The sequence below is a fragment of the Capra hircus genome, chromosome 10, assembly GCF_001704415.2.
Source record: "Capra hircus breed San Clemente chromosome 10, ASM170441v1, whole genome shotgun sequence".
Classification (NCBI taxonomy): Eukaryota; Metazoa; Chordata; class Mammalia; order Artiodactyla; family Bovidae; genus Capra; species Capra hircus.
Window position 1 is genome coordinate 57,205,678 of NC_030817.1, and position 21,502 is coordinate 57,227,179.

A 21,502-nucleotide genomic window follows, 5' to 3' on the forward strand; every position below is an offset into this window, starting at 1 on the left:
GTGTGGTTAAGAGGAAAAGTGTGGTTTCCAAGCCTTTGTCTGTTCTGAACTAGGAACAAGAGTTTATAAAAATCTGAGTAGACTTTATGCCAAAATGGTTTGTTGTTAACTGTGGAGTTTTACTTTTCCTAGACTGGTGCACTGGTAGGGTGTTTCTGAGCATCCTGTACAGTTCCCTCATCCGACAACAGAGTAAACTGAGAACCAATAAGTGAAATGTAGCTTTCCTGTCAGGGCACAACATATGGCCTTTGGTAGAACCTGGACCAAAACTTTGAATTACATGTTTAGAATTCTCTCTTACCTCTCTAATATTTATGAATATTCTACTATAAGTACATTGATTTTAGGCTAGTTATTAGCTACTTTACATCCTTGGTAGAACAAAATAAATCATAAGTAAACACTGATTTAACGTTTTATAAGTCATGGTAGAGGTAGGGAACATGTTAGTTGCCTAGGACTTCTGTAATGAAGTATCACAAACAGTATGGCTTAAAACAACAGAAGTGTATTCCTTCAGCGTTCTGGGGGCTAGAAAACCTGCAGTCATGATGTCCATGAGGCCATGCTCCCTCTGAGGCACCAGGAAAGAACTGCTCAACCCTCTCCTAGCTTTTGGAGCCTCAGGCGTTCCTCGGCTGGTAGCTACATCACTCCAACTCTGCCTTCACTGCCACATGGCATCCTCCCAGGGTGTCTTCACATCATCTTTGCTTTCTGTGTGTCTGTCTCCGTGTCAAAATTTCCCTTTCTCAGGTGGCACCAATCATACCGAATTAAGGCCCCACTATACTGACCTCTTTCTCCCTTAGTTACTTCTATAAAGATCCTATTTTCAAATAAGGTCACACTCTGATGTACCAGGGGTTAGGACGTCAATGTAATTTATTTAGGGGGACACAGTTCAGCCCGTAACAATAATTTAAATGTCCCATGGATCAGATTTATTTAAACAGAAATCACTTTTGGTGATAAACCTTCATCCCCTTGCATCATCATCTAGATTCTTAGTCACATCAATGTCAAGAAACCAGCTGCTTAAAGCATTTTCATATTCATATTTCAAGATTCACATCAGTCGTCATAAAACAACACCTTCTGTTTGTGTGGGCTGTTTATTCAACATGCACTTCTCATTCCCACAAACATTTAAATTAATTAGAATCTCACTTCTGCCAGGATATTGCTTTTTAGAGACTTGGCAATTTGCATGTATTATTTTCAGCTTCCTGAAATTACTTAGGAAATTAACGTAAATTTAAGACTGCTGCATTTCTAGAACATTTCCATATCTTACAAGGTCTGGACTGGCAAGTATGTCTGTCTGCTCAAATACTGCCTCAATAAAAACAGCTGGTAAGCAGGCAGAGTGTCTGAAGAACTCACTTTGCTATTGTGTCTTACATGCATTTGCACTTAGTCTTCCTTAATTGCAGGCACTAAATTATGGGAATGACCTTTTGGACATTTGACCGTAACCATCAAACTGTGAATAAAAGTCTGAATACGTTTTCTATAAAGGAAATTTAGATTTTTTTTTTCCTTTTATCAGTGATAAACATCCTTAGTAGTATTAGGCAATACAGTTTAAGTGGTTTAGAAGAGAACTAACAGTAGTAATCAATATAAAGTAATTTCTAAAACTTACATTTTGTTTTATTTGTTGCTCTTTTGGCAGGGCTTGACTGGGTAGAGAACATAAGCCCCTCTCTTCCTGTACAGTCTCCAACTTCTTATACAGTCTCCAACTTCTCTGTGTAATTTATAAAAGCAGTTATTCCCAGCCATCTTGGTCAGACCAAATTGTAATATGTGACCCTGCAGGGGTAGAGCTTGCCCTCATCCCAGGACCATTTCAGAGGCTTTGGCAGTTAGTCATTGTTAACCTGCATTTTCCTGGTTGGTGTGGGAAGGGTCAGGGCGGAGAGGAAGGGAGTGAAACCAACCCAGCGCTCCAGAGGCCGGCACTGGACCTACGTCTGTCTCAGGTCCCATGTGTGTCTTTTCACTACTCACGGAGTCGATGGTGCCTTTATGTTCCTAAGTGGTAAAGGTTAGGACAGTACCACAGAGAAAAACAATTGCTTGAATCCCAAATTATGTAACAGTCAAAGGCTTTTTTAGATAAATGATTCCTTCAGGAAAGAGAGATTTGTGTGACATCAGGCAGCCCAAGTGTCTTCCTGCCAGGCCCTTTGCTCTAGGAGAACATGCTAGATGAGAGGGGTCAGTGTGGGTGGAGGGGCTGGGACAGTATTTCTGAAAGAGCAAAGGGAGCCTAGAGCTAGTTTAGGGTAGAACTACTTGTATCCTTTTACATCATTTGCTTCCTTCTCCTCCTCCTGCTTTATACAGCAAGAGAATTGTTTGGATTTAGACAGATGTGTGTAACTAGCCCAAATATTGGCATGGTAACAACCAGTGGATTGTCAGTGTCCAGTGCTGCTTTGTGGAAGGTATAAATAGAGCCTGGCTTTGAAACAGGGAACTGACTCTCTTGTCTAACTCAAACAGGGACCCAGCCAGCATCCATGGGACCACGATGTGCCATAGAGGCCTCGAGGCAAAGTAGGAACTAGATTATAGTATAGGATCTGAAGCTTGGAGTTGAAACAAGAGTTCTTACACACGGTTCCTATGGCTGCCTTATGATTCCTAGTCCTGCTTTAGTTCACAGAATAATCCTCTCCTGCTTTCTGTTCTCCCACAGGGGATGGTATGAATGCCTATGTGGCCTACAAAGTTACGACACAGGTGAGTCCAAGTGACCCTGCTGATGACCACCTTAATAGGTTTGGGCGCACATACCAAGAAGGTCATCATTCAGATTATTTCTGGGTATTTCTTTAGTTTCTTTGTCAACATCTTCCTTCAAGTTTACTCAAGATGGAACAAGTCTGCATCCCCTTGGTAATCTCATCTGAGCCTTTCCACTTTTCTTCCAGAGAGCTAACACTTCAATGTGAAACTTTGTAAGTTTTATCAAGACATGTGGTGTATCTGATATAGTGCCATCCCTCTTAAGAGCTATGTGGCTTAGAGCTAGTTTGGCGGATCACCCCAAACTGTATCACCTGTTTAAAAATCATCAGTTCTTCTGAGGTTTCCTATGTGGAGCTTCTTTTAACATTCTCCCTAACCTTTTGCCCCTTGGGTCTGGTCTTCCTTTTTTATATAATATTAATGCATACAAAACTTACACGTTGTTGTATGCAGGTTATGAAGCATAAAAAATGAAGCCCCGAACCTACCACCAGTCTTAAGATGAGTACCATTGAATCCACTGCGTGTTTCTCCCTCTCCTTTCCTCTGCCTCACACCTTAGAGGCCACCACTCTCCTGAATTGTCTCTCATTTCCTTTATAAAAAGTCTTCACATATGTATCTCTAAACAGTACACTGTTTTGCTTTTTTTTTTTTTGAGTTTCATAAAAATGGTATCATGCTAAAAATAGTGCTTTCTTTACTACCATTGTTCCTCAGATCCATCCATGATGTGCGTAGCTGTAGTTAATTAGTCCATTGTGTGATTATAGCATAATGCATTTATCCATTTTCCTGTTGTGAATATTTGGCATGTTTCCAGTTTTTGTAATTATGAGCTGTGAGCATTTTTGCACGTGTCTCCTGGCGTATACATAGAAGAGTTTCTTTGGGGTATATTATCAGAAGCAATTCCCCTGGGTCACAGGTAGTGTAAATTTTGAAGAAAAGAAATACAAACTATGTTTTTAAGTCCTTGTACCAATTTATACTTCCATCAGCAATATGTAAAAGTTCCCATTGACATACTTCCTTGCCAACAGTTGGCAAGGCCCGACCTCCTTAAATTTTGCCTGTCTGGTGAGTATTAAATGATCTCTCAATAAAATGTAGGCCTTGTCTCTTTTTACTGGACGTTTCCTTTATATTACCTTTCTACTACTTGTTGGCCTGCCCCTGTGTTCTAGACCCTGTGATAGCTTGGAGGTTCAAGTGTCTACAGTGTAGACGTTTCGTCTGATCCTCCCCTTAGGGGCAGTGTTTACTGTGCATTTTCTCCTGTTTGGCTGCTTTAATTCTGGCAGCAATACCCTTAATAAGTCAGAGCAGGATGAAAGGATTGGAGATTACCATAGATTTCTAGCTTTAAACTAGATTGCAGCATCTCTTTCCTTAAAGCAAAGGTTCTTAACCTGCAAATAAAACTTGATTTGAATTTAATTAGTTGCCTTCGTAATCCCATGTATGTTAATTGTGCATTTAAAATCATTATTCTGAGAAGGGCTCCATAGATTTCTAGACAGCCAGAGAGGATTATAACACCAAAAAATAAAAGGGGCTGAGAATCTCAGCCTTGGAGAAAGTTATTTATGAAGTGGCTAGAAGACCAGAGATCTGGGGAAAGATTCCCTTGATGTCAGCCGGATGACTTTTCAAGATACTCATCCCCTATTGGAAATGAAATCTTGTGTTTTTTCTGTCCCCAAGACAAGCTTACCAATGTTCAGAAGTAAACACTTTGCAGTGAAAAGAAGATTTAGTGACTTTTTGGGTCTTTATGAGAAGCTTTCAGAGAAGCACTCCCAGAATGGCTTTATTGTCCCTCCTCCACCTGAGAAGAGCCTAATAGGTAAGCCTATTAATTCCACTTAGATTTTTTCCTTTGCATTCTTTCTACAATATAGTTTCTACTTAGTGTATGAGATTACTTCTAATGACAGTGTAGAATCCAACAGTTAGAAAGGAACCATTTCCAACGTTTTCCTATAAATCACACGAGGGTTAGAGATACAGCATGTTTTGACATGGTCTCTTTCATTGGGTGCAGTAGGAGGCCTAGGTTTTAGTTTCCACAGAGAGAGAGAGAGAGAGAGAGAGAGAGTGTGTGTGTATGTGTGTGTGTGTTGGTATCCTGGAGTCTTCAGTGGTTGCGGTTTTAGTTTCCACAGTGTGTGTGTGTGAGAGTCTTCAGTGGTTCTTGTTTTAGTTTCCACAGTGTACGTGTGTGTGTGAGAATCTTCAGTGGTTCTGGTTTTAGTTTCCACAGTGTACGTGTGTGTGTGTGTGTGTGTGTGTGTGTGTACGTGTGTGTGTGTGTGTGTGTGTGTGTGTGTGTGTGTGTGTGTGTGTATTGGTATCCTGGAGTCTTCAGTGGTTGCGGTTCCCTCCAAATTGAAATGTACTCATTGAATGAGGGGAAGGAGGTCAGGCAAGGAATCTTCCCATTACCATCAGTTGATATCTGCTAATCTTTACTCAGAGTCCCATTAGCCCCCTTTTAGAAAACATGTGCTCTGGAAGTCCCAGGGTTGAGAACCTTCAACACTTTAAGACTAGTATGAAAACTGACTCTTGTATAAGAACTTTGTTCATGCTTGTGCATGACATAGAAGTGGCCTTTGGTTGTATTTTGTAGAGCTCCCTCATTGCCTTCCTCCTGGGGCTTTCCTGCAGCCTAAAGCTTTTCATGATGATTTATAGTCTTCTTGTTTTTTTCTTTTTAAATTGTGTTCCAGGAATGACAAAAGTAAAAGTTGGGAAAGAAGATTCTTCTTCTGCAGAATTTCTTGAAAAACGGAGGGCTGCTCTAGAGAGGTAAGTACAATAAAACTATTTTCTTGAGTGCCACGAGAACAAATGAGGCGCTAAAACTGAGACTTAATCACCATGAGACATTGGCTAGAGTTAGTAGTGGTGAAACTTGAATGGGTTAAAGATTCCCACCTCCGTGTTGTCTGTAGCCTTTCCTAAGTCTCTTTCCTTCCCACATTAGGAGCAGAGCATCCTTTTTTCTTCTCTCCTGAGTGAGCAGGCAATCATATTCTCCTTCTTCAACAATCAGTCAGGAGTGGCTCTGCAGTCTCTTTCCAAGCAGTTATTGTTCTTTCCTTTCTGGAAATGTGAAGAATATGAACTTACATGTGCTTATAAGCAGAGTCATATAAGTGCCTTGAGGATATTTTAAAGTAATGAAAGACACTGTACCCCTGTCAGCATGTTATAATGCCCCAAACTTTGTAAGGCCAAGCCAATTAACCAGATAACTGCTTACCCTGTAGGTACCTTCAGAGGATTGTGAATCATCCTACCATGTTACAGGACCCTGATGTCAGAGAGTTCTTAGAAAAAGAAGAGGTTAGTATTGTACAAACTGAATTTCACAATTCATATCTACCCCTGTGAAATGAAACTAGTTCCTTCAACAAATATTTGAGCACATGCATATAGCCTAGTCTGACTGTATCCTAGTTTATAAGTGCTCAAAAGTGACAAGTGTCTTTCAGCCTCTGAAATAAAAGCAGCTGTGCCTGCAGTCAAAAGTAACTGGTTGTAGAGGTCAAACTGCAACCCAGTTTTGTCTTGCTGGATCAACACAGTGATCTGTTTGGCAGGTCTTGGCATGTCCTTCATAGGTTACTACTTGGCTTCGATTGAATGCTTATTTTGTGCCAGGAGCTGTGGAGTTTTAGTTCAAAACCACTTAACCACAGACCTCAGAACTGCCAGCATGTAGCAAAAGTGTTGATTCAAGTGGACAGTCTTTTAACAGGCTATGCATAGGCTATTCATGACTGAGAAAAATTAGAGATAGTCCAGTTGCTAATAATTTAAGAGTTAGTAAAATATATCAATACAACAAATACTTAATTCTCATCATAAACAGAAAGTATACAGAAATTCATTGGAGCATACATTTGAAGAATAATGAGGGAGAGGGATAAATTAGGAGTATGAGATTAATGGATATACACTATATATAAAGTAGATAAACAACAAGGATTTACTGTATAACACAAGGAACTCTATTCAGTACCTTGTAATAACCTTATCATGGAAAAGAATCTGAAAAAAAAAAAAAATATATATATATATACACACATATACAACTGAATCACATTGCTATACCCCTAGAACTAACACAGTACTATAAATCAACTGTACTTCAGTTTAAAACAAGAATTATAAAATGAAACATGAAACAGCATAGAAACATAGCTGAAGAAACACATTAGTCATTAAGAATCAAACACTGGAATAAAACAATGGTGTATCTCATAGGAAAGAAAAGTAGAAGGAAATAAGTGACAGCGCAGAACTGTTGTTTTGTATTTTTTTTTGTTTTTTAAATTTTTCTTTAACTTGCAAATTGTATATATTACTCACAATAAGAAAATGGTACTAAGTATATGGGTTGCCCCACCAAAATGAACTTCTTTAATTAAAAATTCTGTCTAATGCTCTAAATCTTAGTTCTCCTCTGAGATTCCTAAATCCATTTTTCCTTTTCATGCCCTCATACCCGCCTGGTGCCCCTAGAGCAGGGTTTATCTCCAGTGGCACTGTGAACATTTTGGGCTGGATCATCCTTTGTTGTGGGGATGTCCTGTGCACTGTTGGTTTAGCAGCATTCCTGGCCTCTATCCATTAGATGCCAGTACCCTCCCCCACCTCCTGTCCAGGTTTTTTTTTAATTTGGTGTGTCCAGAGTCTTAGTTTTGGCAGTATCTTTCTTCGTTGCAGCATGTGGAATCCTTTGTAGTGGTATGTGAACTCTTAATTGCAGCATGCGAGATCTAGTTCCCTGACCAGGGATCGAATCTGGGTCCCCTGTACTGGGAGCACAGAGTCTTAGGCACTGGACCACCAGGGAAGTCCCCTGTCCCCAGTTTTAGTAAGCAAAATTATCTCCATACATGACCAACTGTCCCTTAGGGGGCAAAATGGCCCTGAGTTAAGACTCTCAAGAGTCCTGAGCACTAAAATCTAATTGTTCAGCGTGGTATACTACATACACTATGGATTCTTCAGCATCCTTTTCATGCCTTAGGAAAGGAGTGGGAAGACTGAACTAGTCAAATTGTTTCTAAGTATTTGGCATGCTTGACTTAACTAGATGTCCATAAAAGTAGCCTCAATCTATTATGCTCCTTTGTTCCCTGAGGAAAATTCGAATGGAATTATAGCTTCAAAGTGTCTCAAGATTTTAAGTCTAGCTGTGTGTGAGTATGCATCCAAAAAGGACTTTTGACTTTTAAACAAAAGTATTTGGTATTTCAGCAGTTTATGCCTGGGTAGCAGATAATCTCAATATGAGGTCACCTGGCCACATAACACACACTGCCTGTCTTTCTGCACACAGTATCAAAAGCTGACAGTTTTGCTGATTCTCTTTAATGTGGTCCTTTGATTTTTTTTTTTCTCTCCACATTGTTAGTTAAGGATTTGTCTAATTGCCCTTGAAAATAACAGCCTACAGTTCAGATAATTTATTTGGCAAGTTTGGGGCATGCCATCTGATGGATACTAATTCTTCTGAACCTAAAATAGGGGCAGCAGATAACTTGCCACCTTGCCTTCTTGCTCTTGTAGCTGCCACGTGCTGTGGGTACCCAGACATTGAGTGGCGCTGGTCTCCTCAAGATGTTCAACAAAGCTACAGATGCAGTCAGCAAAATGACCATCAAGATGAATGAATCCGACATTGTGAGTAGCACTGGGCCTCTCAGCTTCCCCAGCCCCCTCAGGGTTATGCGTCAGAAGCCTTGAGGAGTCCTGAAATTTCTGAGATTAGAGACTTTCTTTTTACAATAATTCAGTCCCTTAAACAAGAAGGAAAAAACTGCTAGGGAAAAGACAGCTCTATGATGAGTAGCCTCCTTTAAAGCTTTGGGCCTATGTGTTTCAGTGGTTTGAGGAGAAGCTCCAGGAGGTAGAGTGTGAGGAGCAGCGCTTGCGGAAACTGCATGCCGTTGTAGAAACTCTAGTCAACCACAGGAAAGGTAACAAGCTTCTGACGTACACTTGGAGCTGGGGGGAAACTGATGTCTCCAGTGAGCTAGAGGTGGGAGGGCATGTTGTTCCCAAACCTCTCAGCCATTCAAGTTGAAATTCGCAACCCACTCGGTCCTTGATGTTCTGATCAGAGAGAGAATGCCACGCATCTCCTGACAGGAAGCATGCCTCTGCCGCCGAAGGCACTGTACTCTACCTGGGGGAGTGCAGAGAAGCCGTCCCAGTTACAGCTTGACCTGGGATTGTGGGCTTTGGTTGGTGGCATTTGAGTCGGTGGCTTATATCCAAAATGATGCTACATGCCTTAGCTACATGGTCCAATGAGAAATATGTAAATGCTGGAAACCATATATGTCTCCTGACCCTTCTTCACCTTTCTCTGGTGAGATTTGCTTAAGAGCTAGTGAAATTTGCCAAGTTTGAATGCTTTAATCATGCTGATAATCAGAAGTCTAAACAGGCAGAAAACCATTAGAATGGAGACCAATATAAGAGTTGGCAAAATATGACCCAGCTGGGTCATATCTAGCCATAGACCTATTGGTCATGGACCTATTGCTGTGGCTCTAAGTGGTTTTTAACATTTTTGAAGAGATGATGGGATGGAAGGGTTGGGGAGGGGAGCAAGGAGAGTGAGCTGTATGTGCTCTGCAAAGGTTAAAATACTTGGCTCTTCACAGAAAAGTTGTTCTACTCTGGTGCATGCAAGACTCTGCAGTGTGTACATACACTCTGTCTCTTGCAGGCAGGCTGCTTACTGTGAGCTCTAATGTGAAAATCAGAACTGTGCCATTGGCCCATTTCTATTAACTGGCCCCAGTTCTCCAGGAGCATCGGAACTGCTCCATCCAAGCAAGCCAAGCCTAGCCTAGGGAAACAGGGCAGCAGGCACCTCTCTTTGCTCGTGTGCCCGAGCTACATCGCCCTCACTTTCTGAATTCAGTTGGCTCTGGTGTAAATGGCCAGATTGCAGAGCCCATGGTTGCCAGACACGCAGGGGCCAGTGTCGCTCAGGCACCCGGGCAGTGCCAGCTGACTTGTCCCTCTTCCTCGGGAGATCAGAGGCTCTGCTGTCTTCTTCCTGCCAGAGCTAGCGCTGAACACGGCCCAGTTTGCCAAGAGTCTCGCCATGCTTGGGAGCTCTGAGGACAACACAGCACTGTCACGGGCACTCTCCCAGCTGGCTGAGGTGGAAGAAAAGATCGAGCAGCTCCACCAGGAACAGGCCAACAATGACTTCTTCCTCCTCGCAGAGCTCCTGAGTGACTATATTCGCCTCCTGGCCATAGTCCGCGTAAGCATCTTGTCCCTCTCCTCTTTTTCCTCCACTGGATTTAATTTGTCTTTTCCTTTGCTCTTCTTCTTCCCAAGATGGTTTCATCCATTATAGCTTGAAATAGGTATAGTTTTTCTACTCTCAAAAGAGAAAGTATCTTGTGAACTGAAACATCCATTAAACTCTTAGTTATCTCTGAGTCATTTTGAGGCCCGCAGCCAGTATTTTAAATCAGCTTGAAGAAAAGACCACTCTTGAATTTCCAAGTAGGCCCTTCCTTATTGTTGAAGCTGGACAGCATCCTATATTCCTTTCTTTAAGCAAGGCTGTTTCAGGCCTAGGTCTGGACCCCTTGGAGCTGTGACTTCCTCAGCCCTCTGGCCTTAGCCTTCCTAATAGTATGCAGCAGCTTGGCCCTGGTAAGAGCCAGCCCTCTTGCTGGCTTCCACTTTTCCCTCCAGTGTGGGCCACCAGGTAACTCCACACAACCAGTGTGTTGCTACATGGAGGAGGGTGGCCAGGGGGCTGAGGGAGCTTGTCACCAGAGCTGTGCTGTGCTGACCACACCAGTGACAAGACTGCAGCCTGCCCCTCAGGTCAGGCACCTCACCTTCTCTTCTGGTGACCAAGGCACTCTGGTTTCCCTGATCTTTCAGAGTGGCTGAGGAAGCTTCACTGGGCAGTGAGATTAGTTCTCGCGTGGCCTCTCTGAGACAGAGGAAGGAGTCAAGAGGGAGCCTGGCACCTGCCCTAATAGGGCCTGAATCTGCCTGATCCAGGTTGGGACCAGAACATCTGAGCCTCTGAGTTGGAACAGAGCCACACAAACACACTCACTCTCACTCTCTCTCCCCCCGCCCCCCATGCCCGAGCTCTCCCCAGCCTGAGAGCTCCTGCATTGTCAGGAGCCACGCTGCCCCCAGGGCGCATTTTCTCCGTGGCAGAGTTGCTTAATATAGTCTGCAAGATTGCTCACTGTCTTCTCCCATTGGCTGCTTGGTTTGCTGCTGACTCCAGAGTGAGAAGAGGCTGGAAAAGTAACCTGTTCTGGCATGCTTGGAACAGGTCAGACTGCTTAGACTAGAAAGCCACCCCAGGGAAGGGTTCTCTCTGGGGATGCTTTCAGAGAGCAGTGTTGTCTGGGGCTTCTAGAGAGCTCAGCATTTGGATACGACCCTCAGGCCAGGGACCCTGTATGGAGAGGGGTGAGGGAGGCCTTACTGAGGCAGCTCACTTTAGTGCTCAGACTGCAAACTGGTCTTTTCTCAGAGACCCCTCACCCGCCCTTCTCGTGGTCATGTGCTGGCAGTGGGACTGGAGAGATGAACAGTTGTTACTTCTCTGCGGAAACCTGCAGCTGTACCGCAGTTAGCCGAGGGTGTTAGGCTGGATTTGAGGTCACACTTTACCTGATCCTTTATTCAGCTGTTTAGAAATTGCAGATAAGCAGCAGTGACAGTGCAGGGGAAGATAAATTTGGTGTCCTTTCACTCCTTGAGGTTCAAGTCTTGGCAAAGGCCTGAACTAAGGAGGCCTGAAAAACATCCAGGGAACTCTCTCACAGGGTTGGGGAGCAGAAGGAGCGGTGTTGGGAGGCTGCCCCAGGCAGAGCCCTTTCATCCCAGCCTCTTGAAGCCTACAGAGCCAGTGGGGGTGCAAGATGGTTTGGTTAGTCCACCAGGCATCCTCTGGACATGCTGATGGTGATCAAGGAACTGAAAACAGGGAAGACCAGCAAATGGACTTCAGAGAGCTTCTTGAAGGCCTTGATAGCCGCGAGCAGTTGAATGTATGGATGAGATGAAGTTTACTTAGTATAAAGATCTGTTAAGCTGAAGGAGGTGGGGAGATCTGTCGAGCTCACCCTGTATATTGTTTGGGTGTCAGTATAGAGTTTGCTTCCTTAGGTTGGTCTTCTCTGATGTGTCTCCCAGACTCAACTAGGTCCTCAAGTGTGTTTTTGCAGTACTCTGCTTGTTTTTTCTGTACTCTGCATTCTTATAATTACTTATTGGCAGTTAGTAATACAGTGTCAGGTTTTCCTGTTAGACTTCAAGCTCCATGAAAGCAGGCCTGTGTGTTTCATTTCCCACTATATTCTTAGCCCTTGGCACAGTGCAGGCATTTAAGGAAAGTGTGTAGACTCATGAACTGAGTGATCTCAGGGAGTCCGTTTGAAAGCCATAGATTGGGCCTGGGCATCAGACCACCTGCTTGTGCTGGGCCATCCAGCCTTGGGAGCAGCATGATGCAGCATGACGCTGGTCTACTGGAGCCTTGGAGAGAAGTCTTACCCAAGCTTGTGCTTTTGGACATTACACTTCAAGCTGGGCATTAACACAAGATTGTGGAACCTGCCCTTGCTCAGCCCTTCCCCAGCACAGTCGCTGGGAGAGCCCCCTCCTCCCAAGGCAGAGCCAGCAGAGTGCCTGAAGGGCTGGTTATGCTTCTCCCCAAACCTCACCCTCACAGGCCGCCTTTGACCAGCGCATGAAGACGTGGCAGCGCTGGCAGGATGCTCAGGCCACCCTGCAGAAGAAGCGGGAGGCTGAGGCTCGGCTGCTGTGGGCCAACAAGCCTGACAAGCTGCAGCAGGCCAAGGATGAGATTGTAGAGGTGAGCCCCCCGAGGCAGACCTGCAGGGACGTTCTAGCTCCTGAGTGAGTCCGGATTCCACCCCACTGAGCTGCTTAGAACCCCTCAGCAGGCAGGAGAACTAATGGAGTCTAAAGGACAGTGGCTGGCAAAGCCTCTGCGAATGGCCCGGGGTCTGCCCTGAGACCGGGCCTTCCTCCTCCTCTCCTGTTTCACCCACACTTGCCAAATTAGAATCTCTGCAGGAGCGGTCCTGCCTGGGTCTTTGAAAAGCTCCAAGGTGATTCACATGTGCCCTTCTGGTGAGAACTAAATTCAGTTCTCTGGGCCTCCCAGCCTTGCTGGCAAGTACCTGAACTGGAGCCTCTGGGGAACTAGATTTCTTAGGAGCCAGACTTGGCCTGAGACACATGGCACCTCTTTCCCAGCCAGTTCAGAGGTGACCTCTACTGGAGTCTGGATTACCTGTGGAATCTCCATATCTAATCTTACCCAGAGGGACAAACAAATGACCAATTGAGGTCTCAGATACACAGTTGCTGTTCAGAGGTAAAGACTTAATAGTAACTCCATAATATGTTAAGGGATCCTTTCTTTCCTCTTTCTTCCCAGTGGGAGTCTCGGGTGACTCAGTATGAAAGGGACTTTGAAAGGATTTCAACTGTGGTCCGAAAAGAAGTGATACGGTTTGAGGTAAGCTAGAAGATCCTCCTCCTCACCAGTGTGCAGTGCCTGGTTTAGTGGTAGTACTGGTTCTGTCCACATCTCTACTGAGTAGGGAGACAGATGGCAGTGCCAGCGACTTGGCAGTTATTATGACCAAGCATGGCTGTGTATGTGTCTGTGTGTGTGTGCACGCGCGCTCACATTTATATGTTTGTTCCTGAGGCAAAGTGGCTGTCCTCCACTGGTTGCTGGACCAGAGCGGTTAGACACAAAACAAAGCTTGCCCTGTCATAACCCCTCTACTCCCCTGTCCTTTTTCCTCGCTTTCCCACCCTGCCACCATTCAAGAAAGCCTTGCAAGAGGTTATTGGGCTGGAAATTGTAGCTAATCCAGCTGCTGCCTCTCCTTTCTGAGGCTGTGTTCAGCCTTGGTCAGCAAAAACATCACCATCCTGTCAAGAAGGGAAGGAGCAACTGTCCGGATGGTCAGTGTAGAATCCTGTCTCCTTTAGAAAGAGAAATCCAAGGACTTCAGAAACCACGTGATCAAGTACCTCGAGACACTCCTGTATTCACAGCAGCAGGTATGTAACTTGTGCCTGGCTTTCTTCCTCTCCTGCTTGCTTGGGCCAGCTGCATACTTGAGATTTTGGTGACAGGGTGGTCTGGCATACATCAGGGGTCTGGGCCCTGCTTAATCAATAATTGAACATAAGTCCTGTTTCTCTAATGTGGTGCATCCAGTAGGGTCTTTTGCTAATAAGCAGGATAGCCTTAATCCTACAGTGAGTTAGTTTTTAAGGACAAACCCCAACTCTCCTCTCCCTGTAACCCCCTGATACCACCTAGCCCTCTTGAGGCTGAGGTCCCAATCGGTATGTGGAACAGTGACCCTGTTGTGAGGAGCTAACTGACCTGAGCCAAGCTGTGGCCCCCACGGGGGTACTTCCTCTGGGGCAGAACCAGGACTGTCTTCAGACCTTGCACTTGATGCTTCCTTCAGTTTAGAGAGGTAAGGGTAGTGTGGCTGGCCAGCCGGTCTGTCCCAGGGTCTCCTCTCAGCATACCCATTTCCTCAGCTTGGCGTCAGCCTAGGCCTCCCTGTGCTGGCCAAGGGCACTTGGGGAAGTGCCTTGGCTTACTCGTAACCCTTCCAGGCTCAGGCTCTGCCACTTGATGGGAGCACTTGCTTACTGAGCCCACTTCTTTGCAGCTGGCTAAGTACTGGGAAGCCTTCCTTCCTGAGGCAAAGGCCATCTCCTAATGGATCGAGGACACCAGAGCCGCCTGCCTGACGCTGCCTTTTTATACACTGTCCTCCACCTCTGCCGGGCCCAGCGATGCATCCTGCCCAGCCTGGACTTCACCCCTTCCCTCCTGCCCCCACAACCGAGCTGTCCCCAGTCCCTCTAACCGTTACTTCACTTAGCTTCCATATATATTTTCTTACCTGAAAGAATAGTTTCTTGCTTTAAGCAAAAGTCCTATACTAGGTGGTGGAATTAGGGGATGGGGTGGAGTATTGATATAAATATATAAATACAAATGTATATTTTTCAGGATGTGGTTAGGAACTGAGGATAACGTTTTCTGTTACTCCTGACGGTGCCATGAAAAGATTATGTAATAAAATACTTTAAAATCGGGTCACATGACTGAGAATGGTGGTGCTTTTTGCTCTAGGCTGGGGAACAGTTGGGAAGCAGCTCTAAACAAGAAGTGCCCGGTAGAGTCATGCAATGAGTTCCTCTCCACGGGAGCTCGTGGGCCTTGGCTCCTGCTTCCCCGCAGGACTGGGGTTTCCTTTGCTCTCTCTACCCCAGCTGCCTGTTCTGAGGGTCTCTTACTAACTCTTACTCCTGCTTCTTTAGGGAAGGAGTTTTAAACACGTCTCTTCTAATAAGAGGAACAAAACCAGTTCTCCCGGAAAGGAGGCAGACTTTCATTTTTATTCCTGCCCTGTTTCTCTCAGCTGCCCAGGGCTCTCTGAGAGTTTGCCTTCTGATAGCAAAGGCTTGTGTTCCGAACTTCTTTTTGCCACCCATCAAAGCAGGTGCTCAGTAGACTGGTTTATGTTAAAAATGTAAAGAACTGATAAGGACTTAACACTTCACCCCACTGACAACAGAACCAGGCACTCTGCCTTGAGATAAAAGTCATCCCAGGGTTCCTAAACCTGAGTTCTGAGAAGCTTTACGGTCTATGCTCAGGAGAGAGCATGTCGGCAAGAGGCCCTGGTGTTATAAGCACAAGCCAAGGGCATTCAAAGGGGTCTCTGTGCTGGCCTGGCCAGGGAGGCCCAGTCTCAGATGTGCCCTTGCTGGGCTTCCCCTCAGCTGTGTCCGCAGCTGCTAAGCTCGCTGCTCAGAGCAGACTGCGAAGCTGCTGTGTGGGGCAGGGCTGGCAGACTGCCTGCAGGGGAGCCTCATACTCCTAGCCCCACCACCCTCAGATGCCCTTGCTGAGGGCACTCCAGACCCACAGTATCTATCTGTTCTTGGGGTGAGGGATAGGTGTCAAGGTTTGAGTGGGGCAGCCTGAGGCAAGAGAAGGCAGTCAATAGCACTGATCTCCAGTATTCTCCAGCATACCTGCCTGACGGGAGTGCCTATGCTGGCAAGTATTTTTTTCAATATGCTGATTTTTTTTTTTTTTTTTAAGGAAAAGTCACTCAATCTCTCCCTTCCCCCTAATATCCTTATTACCACCTTTGATATTACCCTTCCAATCTTACTTATATGCTTGCTCTGCTTAGTTATAATAATGGACACATAAAATACTCTGTATCCGGCTTTCATCATTCAACCCTGTATAAGCTATAAGCATTTTTTCTATCTTGTTATGTATTTTCACAGATGTTTATTTGTAACGCTCTAATTTTAAGGCTTCCATAGAGTGACTGTACCATAATTCTGACTCATCCCTTGTTGTTGGATTGCTGGTTTGTTTGGGAACTTCTAGAATTTTCATATGATTTTAAACTTACAGAAAAGTTACAGGAATATCACGAAGAACTCCCACTTACCAAGTACTTACATTTTACCACCCCATTTGCTTTATGACTTACGATTTGCTTTATCTGTATTTATGTGTTGTATTTTCTCAATCATTGAGAGTCAGTTGTAGATATTGTTACCCCTCTACCCCAAAACTTCAGTAAGCCTTTCCTTAAGAAAAAGGACTTCCTCTCAACATTTGTAACCGTGACCATTTGGCAGAAGTGGGAAGCATAGCGCTGACGCCGTGCTGACGCTGACAGGAGGCGGTTATCTGCGCGTGCCCACTGTTTAAGTTGTGTCCGGTGCCCTAGTGCTGCCCTCTGTCGTGAGTCCCTGTTCCCGATGCAGAATCATGTGTTACGTTAGTTGTGAAACATGCTTACACGTGTCTCTCAATTCAGATGTCTTTCCTTTTATTACCTTGGCCTTTTTGAAGAATACAGCCACACATTTTGTAGAATGTTCCTCAAATTGGATTGGTCTCATGGACTAGATTAGGGTTTGGCATGTTGGACAGGAACATCACAAAAGTCATTTGTCCTCTGTGTGTCTTAAGTTGGCAGGTGATGTTACTTGATCCCATTAATATTGACGTTAGCTCTGTGATCACTTGGTTAAGTTCAAGTCTGCCAGACTTCCCCTTTCTAAGTTGACTTCTCCCTTTGTAAGCAACAGGTTGCTTGTGGGGAGACACTTTGATGTCATGTACATACCTTGTTCTTCATTCAGTGTGATTTTCAACTCCATAGTTTCTTCTACACTTGTTTGACATTCTACTTCTAAAGGAAAGCATCTTCCTCCCTACTTATTAATCTGTTTGTTTATAGGTATGGATGAATGGATTCCTATTTACTCAAAGTTGCTAGGTATTGCTTTGATTCTCAAACCATCCCAGATTTCTAGCAGGCTCCTATGTCTTTTTAATATGTCCCTTTAAAAACACTTTCTTACTTTCTGGCTTAAGGTGTTCCAGACTTACCTTGTATCTTCCTAGCCCCAGCCTTGGAATCAGCCATTTTTTGCCAGGGAATCTTGATTCCTTTGAATGGAAAATGATCTTAAGAAATCAAGATCTGGGTGCTGAGTGCCCATTGCTACTAGAATGTCATTGCTTCTAGGCTTTTCTTGGCAGACAGAGCAAGGAAATAACTGTAGATAAAGATACATGGAAATATTGAAGGGATGCAGATAGATGATATAAATAATTAAAAATCATGAATTCATAGTAGCCCCGTAAATTTTATTCTCATCTCCCTTTTTCATATTTTTAACTCTCTAAGATAATTTTAAACTTTCTGCTTTGTTTTGTTCCATCCAGTGACCCTCTTGATGCAAGTCTGTTTTTGTTATTTCCTGGGGACAGACTCCCTTCTGTTGTCAAAGCTTCCTTCTCAGAGCTTTCCTCTGTCCCAAGGCTGATGGAGCCAGCTGTCTTCAGGGCCTGTGCATTTCTGTGCAGAACTTGCAAGTTAAGACCAATAGCAGTTTACCCATACTGAGCCAGAGGCCTGTATGCGGGGATAGGGCCACAAAGATGGACTTGTTCCACTTGGAGACTCAGGAGGAAGAAATTGGAGAATGGGATGCTTGAACTGTGTCTTCAAGGTGAAGAGGTTTTTGTTCCTTCTGCGGGACCATCTACCTTCCTGTGTCATGTCGTGAGAGGTGGGCCCATCTAGGGAATACCAGTGGCTCGATGTGGCCAGAGTCAAGTCAGTGGACGGCCCGTGGAGTGATGAGCTAAGAGCTGGATCACACAGTGCCTATCACCTATGGTACACTTTGAACATGACCCTGCAAGTATGGGGAGCTCCTGGAAGGACTTAAGCAGGAAATAGCGTGGTCACATTTGTGATGTAGACATATCAGAAGATACAAGGCTGGAGGCACAGAGAGTCAGCCGGAGTGCTGAGGAGGGCAGTAGTAATGGAGTCCGGGCTCAGGGAGAGGAGTCAGTGGCAGCAGAGAGCCCCTGGGGGCTGCTCACTGATACGATGAAAGGCCTTAGGAAGAGAGAGGCAGCTGGCATGACCCATGAGCTTCTGGCTTGGGCTTCAGGGTGCCTGGTGAGAACGGTCATGACAGGCAGCATGGGAGGCCAAATAGGTTTGGAGCAAATGGGCGGGGAAGCAGTGGTGACAGCAAGTGCATGACCATGTCATTCACATAAGAGGCTCGGCTGCGTGAAAAGGGAGGACTGTGCCGAGAGGTAAGGGAGATACAAAGTCAAAGCTGGCTTTGTTTCATTTAAAGGCATGTCAGACCTAACAGGTTAACAGAATTCAGAGGACAGAAGGGGAGTAGCCATCAGCTATGTCTGGGAGCACATGCAAAGTGCACAGCGCAGGGAGCCTCGCTGCTGGGGCTGGGGAGGAAGGATTGACCTCCTGCTTGGCAGTCCAGATGCTCTCAGACACGGCTACGTTGACCTATTGTGAGTCAGGTGGTTTACAGAAGAGGTGTGGAAATGAGTCTTACCCCTCCTGCTTCCCTGTGGGCTGTTTCCCCCATGTGTCTCTGGGCTCCGCAGTCCTGAAGGTGAGGGCTTAGAGCTGAAGAGACCCCAGCATTCAGAATGGGTCTTCAGCAACAGAACAGATGCAAGGAGTAGAAATGATAGGAAGCGCTACATGTGGATGTTTGTAACGCTGAGCTCTTTCCGAGTGATTTTCATTCTGAATGCACCTGTAGCTGAGAAGCCTAAAGAAAATAAAGAATGTCTGTGCATCTCAAGTTTGAAAAATCATGAGAAGATAGTGGAAATCTAAAGATGGGGCCAGGAACTGGTTGAGAAAGGAGCGTGGTGATGGAAGGGGTGTCCTTTGCTGAGCATGTTTAGAGCCCACGTGGGATTGGAAACCATGGATTCTGAGGAACAGCAGACCCTAAGGTGGTGGGATTTTCCCCACCAGTTCCCAGCAGCCTTTGGGAGGGGGAGGAGTAGAAAAGGAAGAGAGTGGTGATTCCCTCCTTTCCTGCATTTGACCCATGCCTGAACAGGACACTCTGCCTTAATGAGTCACTGGCTGAAAGTCTCAGCTCCACGTTGGGGAAGAGCTGGGTCAGAGCTCAGAGTTAGAAATGCACTAGAACGACTTATCCTTGTCTTCCAGCCCCGGGGTTGGTGTGCCATCATCTGCCAATGTCTTGTGATACCAGTTGTGTGGCTTAATGTTGGCAATCTCCGCCAAACAAAAATTCTGTAATATTTAATTTGGGCCTTAGGGTTATCCATAGGAGCGCAATGGCTACCAAGAACAGGACGTGATGAGGCAGGTCACTGAAGCACAAAAAGCAATTTAAGGCATAAAAAAAAATTAAGACAATAAACTCTCCAAAGTGGAACATCTCTTTAACCTTGTGACCCCTGAAAATATCTGGGCTTTAAATAGGTGCTATGTAGGTAACTGTTGAATGATCTCCAACAGTGGGCTCTGCCACTTGGCCTTCACAGCCTGCTTTGAGAGGACTCCAGCTCGCCTTTCTCTGTTTATCTCCTAGCCCTTCACAGCAGTGTGCGTACCTCACAGAAACAGACTCCACACACTCTCCTTCCTTCGCCACTGTTGTGTAGCGTAAGAAGCCTTTATTATCGGTGGCCTTTGCACCTGAAGCACCCTATCTCAAGCCCTCGTCCCTCCCTTCAATCTTAAACTTACACCTGTCTGAAACCGCCAGCCTTCCATATTGTGGAAGAAAGTGTGAGTAAATAGAGATGAGGGCACTGGTTGGTGTGTCAGGACACTCACTGGGGATTCCCATAGACACTTCTAGAAACCCAAGTCCAGAAAGATGGTTATGCAAAGAAGACCATCATAGCACTGTTTACAGCTGTAAAATTTGAAATCAATCTAAATGTACAGCAGGAAGGGATTAAATGAATTATGGTACATAATGCAATTAGATATTATACAGTCATTGAAGATGATATACAGCTATATTCATTGGTAAGAACTAATTTTTGAGTAAGAATAGGTTACAGAATTACATGTATGATATGGTCTGCATTTATATAAAACTATATATATATATATATGAGAAGGATGTTAATTGAATTGTTAACTGTGGTTGCCTCCAGGGATGGAATTTTGCATTATTTAAAATTTTTATACTATCTGATATTGCTTGGAATTTGTATATTATTTTTATAATCATAAACATTAAATAAAGCTATTTTCATTGTGGGAAAACAACCCACTGCATCCTTTGAGGCCTACATTCTCTGGGGAAGTTTCTTTGACCCACCCTCCACCCTACCCTATTCCCGACCAGAGTGGGAACCCCGGCTCCTTTATAGCTCTTGACTTAGCACTTCGGTGTCTCCTTAAAATTCTGGCCTTTCTCACCCTTGATTGTAATGTTATCTCACCAGCCTTCATGGCTCTGAACTCCTTAAGATCATGGTTACTCTAGATGGATACTCATCTAGGTCCCTCCTCCACTTCGAGATTCAGAAATAGGCCTGATTTGGGGTTTGGTGGGCTGTGCTGCTGTGGGCTTCCCTAGTGACTCAAACAGTAAAGCGTCTGCCTGCAATGTAAGAAACCTTGGTTCAGTCCCTTGGTTGAGAAGATCCCTGGAGAAGGGAATGGTAACCCACTCCAGTATTTGTGCCTGGAGAGTTCCATGGACAGAGGAACCTGGTGGGCTATAGTCCATGGGGTTACAAAGAGCTGGACATGACTGACTGAGCGATTAACAGGCTTTGCAGTGATTGGCAGAATCGGTGTTCAGTGCCCCAGGTGAGGCCTGCAGGTGGGAGGTGATAGCCACCTGCCTCATTGCTTGCCCCTGATAAGCCTCCTCCCTCCCCTTTGCCTTTGTGTGTTGTGGAAATGCCCCTCTGGCTCTGCTGACCAGACCTCTGGGGCAGAAATCCTCCCCACCCCCAACATCAAGGCTGCTCAGAGGAGGCCAGCTGCTCAGCCTCTGTGGGATTCATTCTGGGTCCAGAAAAAACCCCAAAGGAAAAAACCCGTCCCATCTGAGATAGGACCTTTCTCTAAAGGGATGTGACAATTGTTTCCAGATGACTGCCCCCTTCTAGCTCAAGTGCTCTCAGCTTCCTCTTCTCTTATGAGTGACAGTGGAAACGGCCACAGGGGCCCAGGAGTGGGTCTCTCCTTGGGAACATCAGCAGTCTCACCAGAAAAAAGTGATGAGGCACCTGGCAGCCAGGAAACGTGCA

The 21,502-nt window shown here is 45.1% G+C and overlaps 1 protein-coding gene across 1 annotated transcript in view; it reads left to right on the forward strand.

Moving 5' to 3' along the window:
* The window catches only part of SNX1 (sorting nexin 1), a 38,574-nt gene extending 18,058 nt beyond the window's left edge, over positions 1 to 20,516 (forward strand). Inside the window, exons 5-15 of the mRNA XM_005685846.3 lie at positions 2,714 to 2,757; positions 4,474 to 4,615; positions 5,502 to 5,580; positions 6,045 to 6,120; positions 8,356 to 8,469; positions 8,672 to 8,765; positions 9,867 to 10,072; positions 12,527 to 12,670; positions 13,262 to 13,342; positions 13,828 to 13,899; positions 14,529 to 20,516. Of these exons, the coding sequence (XP_005685903.2) occupies positions 2,714 to 2,757; positions 4,474 to 4,615; positions 5,502 to 5,580; positions 6,045 to 6,120; positions 8,356 to 8,469; positions 8,672 to 8,765; positions 9,867 to 10,072; positions 12,527 to 12,670; positions 13,262 to 13,342; positions 13,828 to 13,899; positions 14,529 to 14,579 (1,103 nt within the window). The 3' untranslated portion in view covers positions 14,580 to 20,516. The remainder of the gene's footprint in view (positions 1 to 2,713; positions 2,758 to 4,473; positions 4,616 to 5,501; positions 5,581 to 6,044; positions 6,121 to 8,355; positions 8,470 to 8,671; positions 8,766 to 9,866; positions 10,073 to 12,526; positions 12,671 to 13,261; positions 13,343 to 13,827; positions 13,900 to 14,528) is intronic.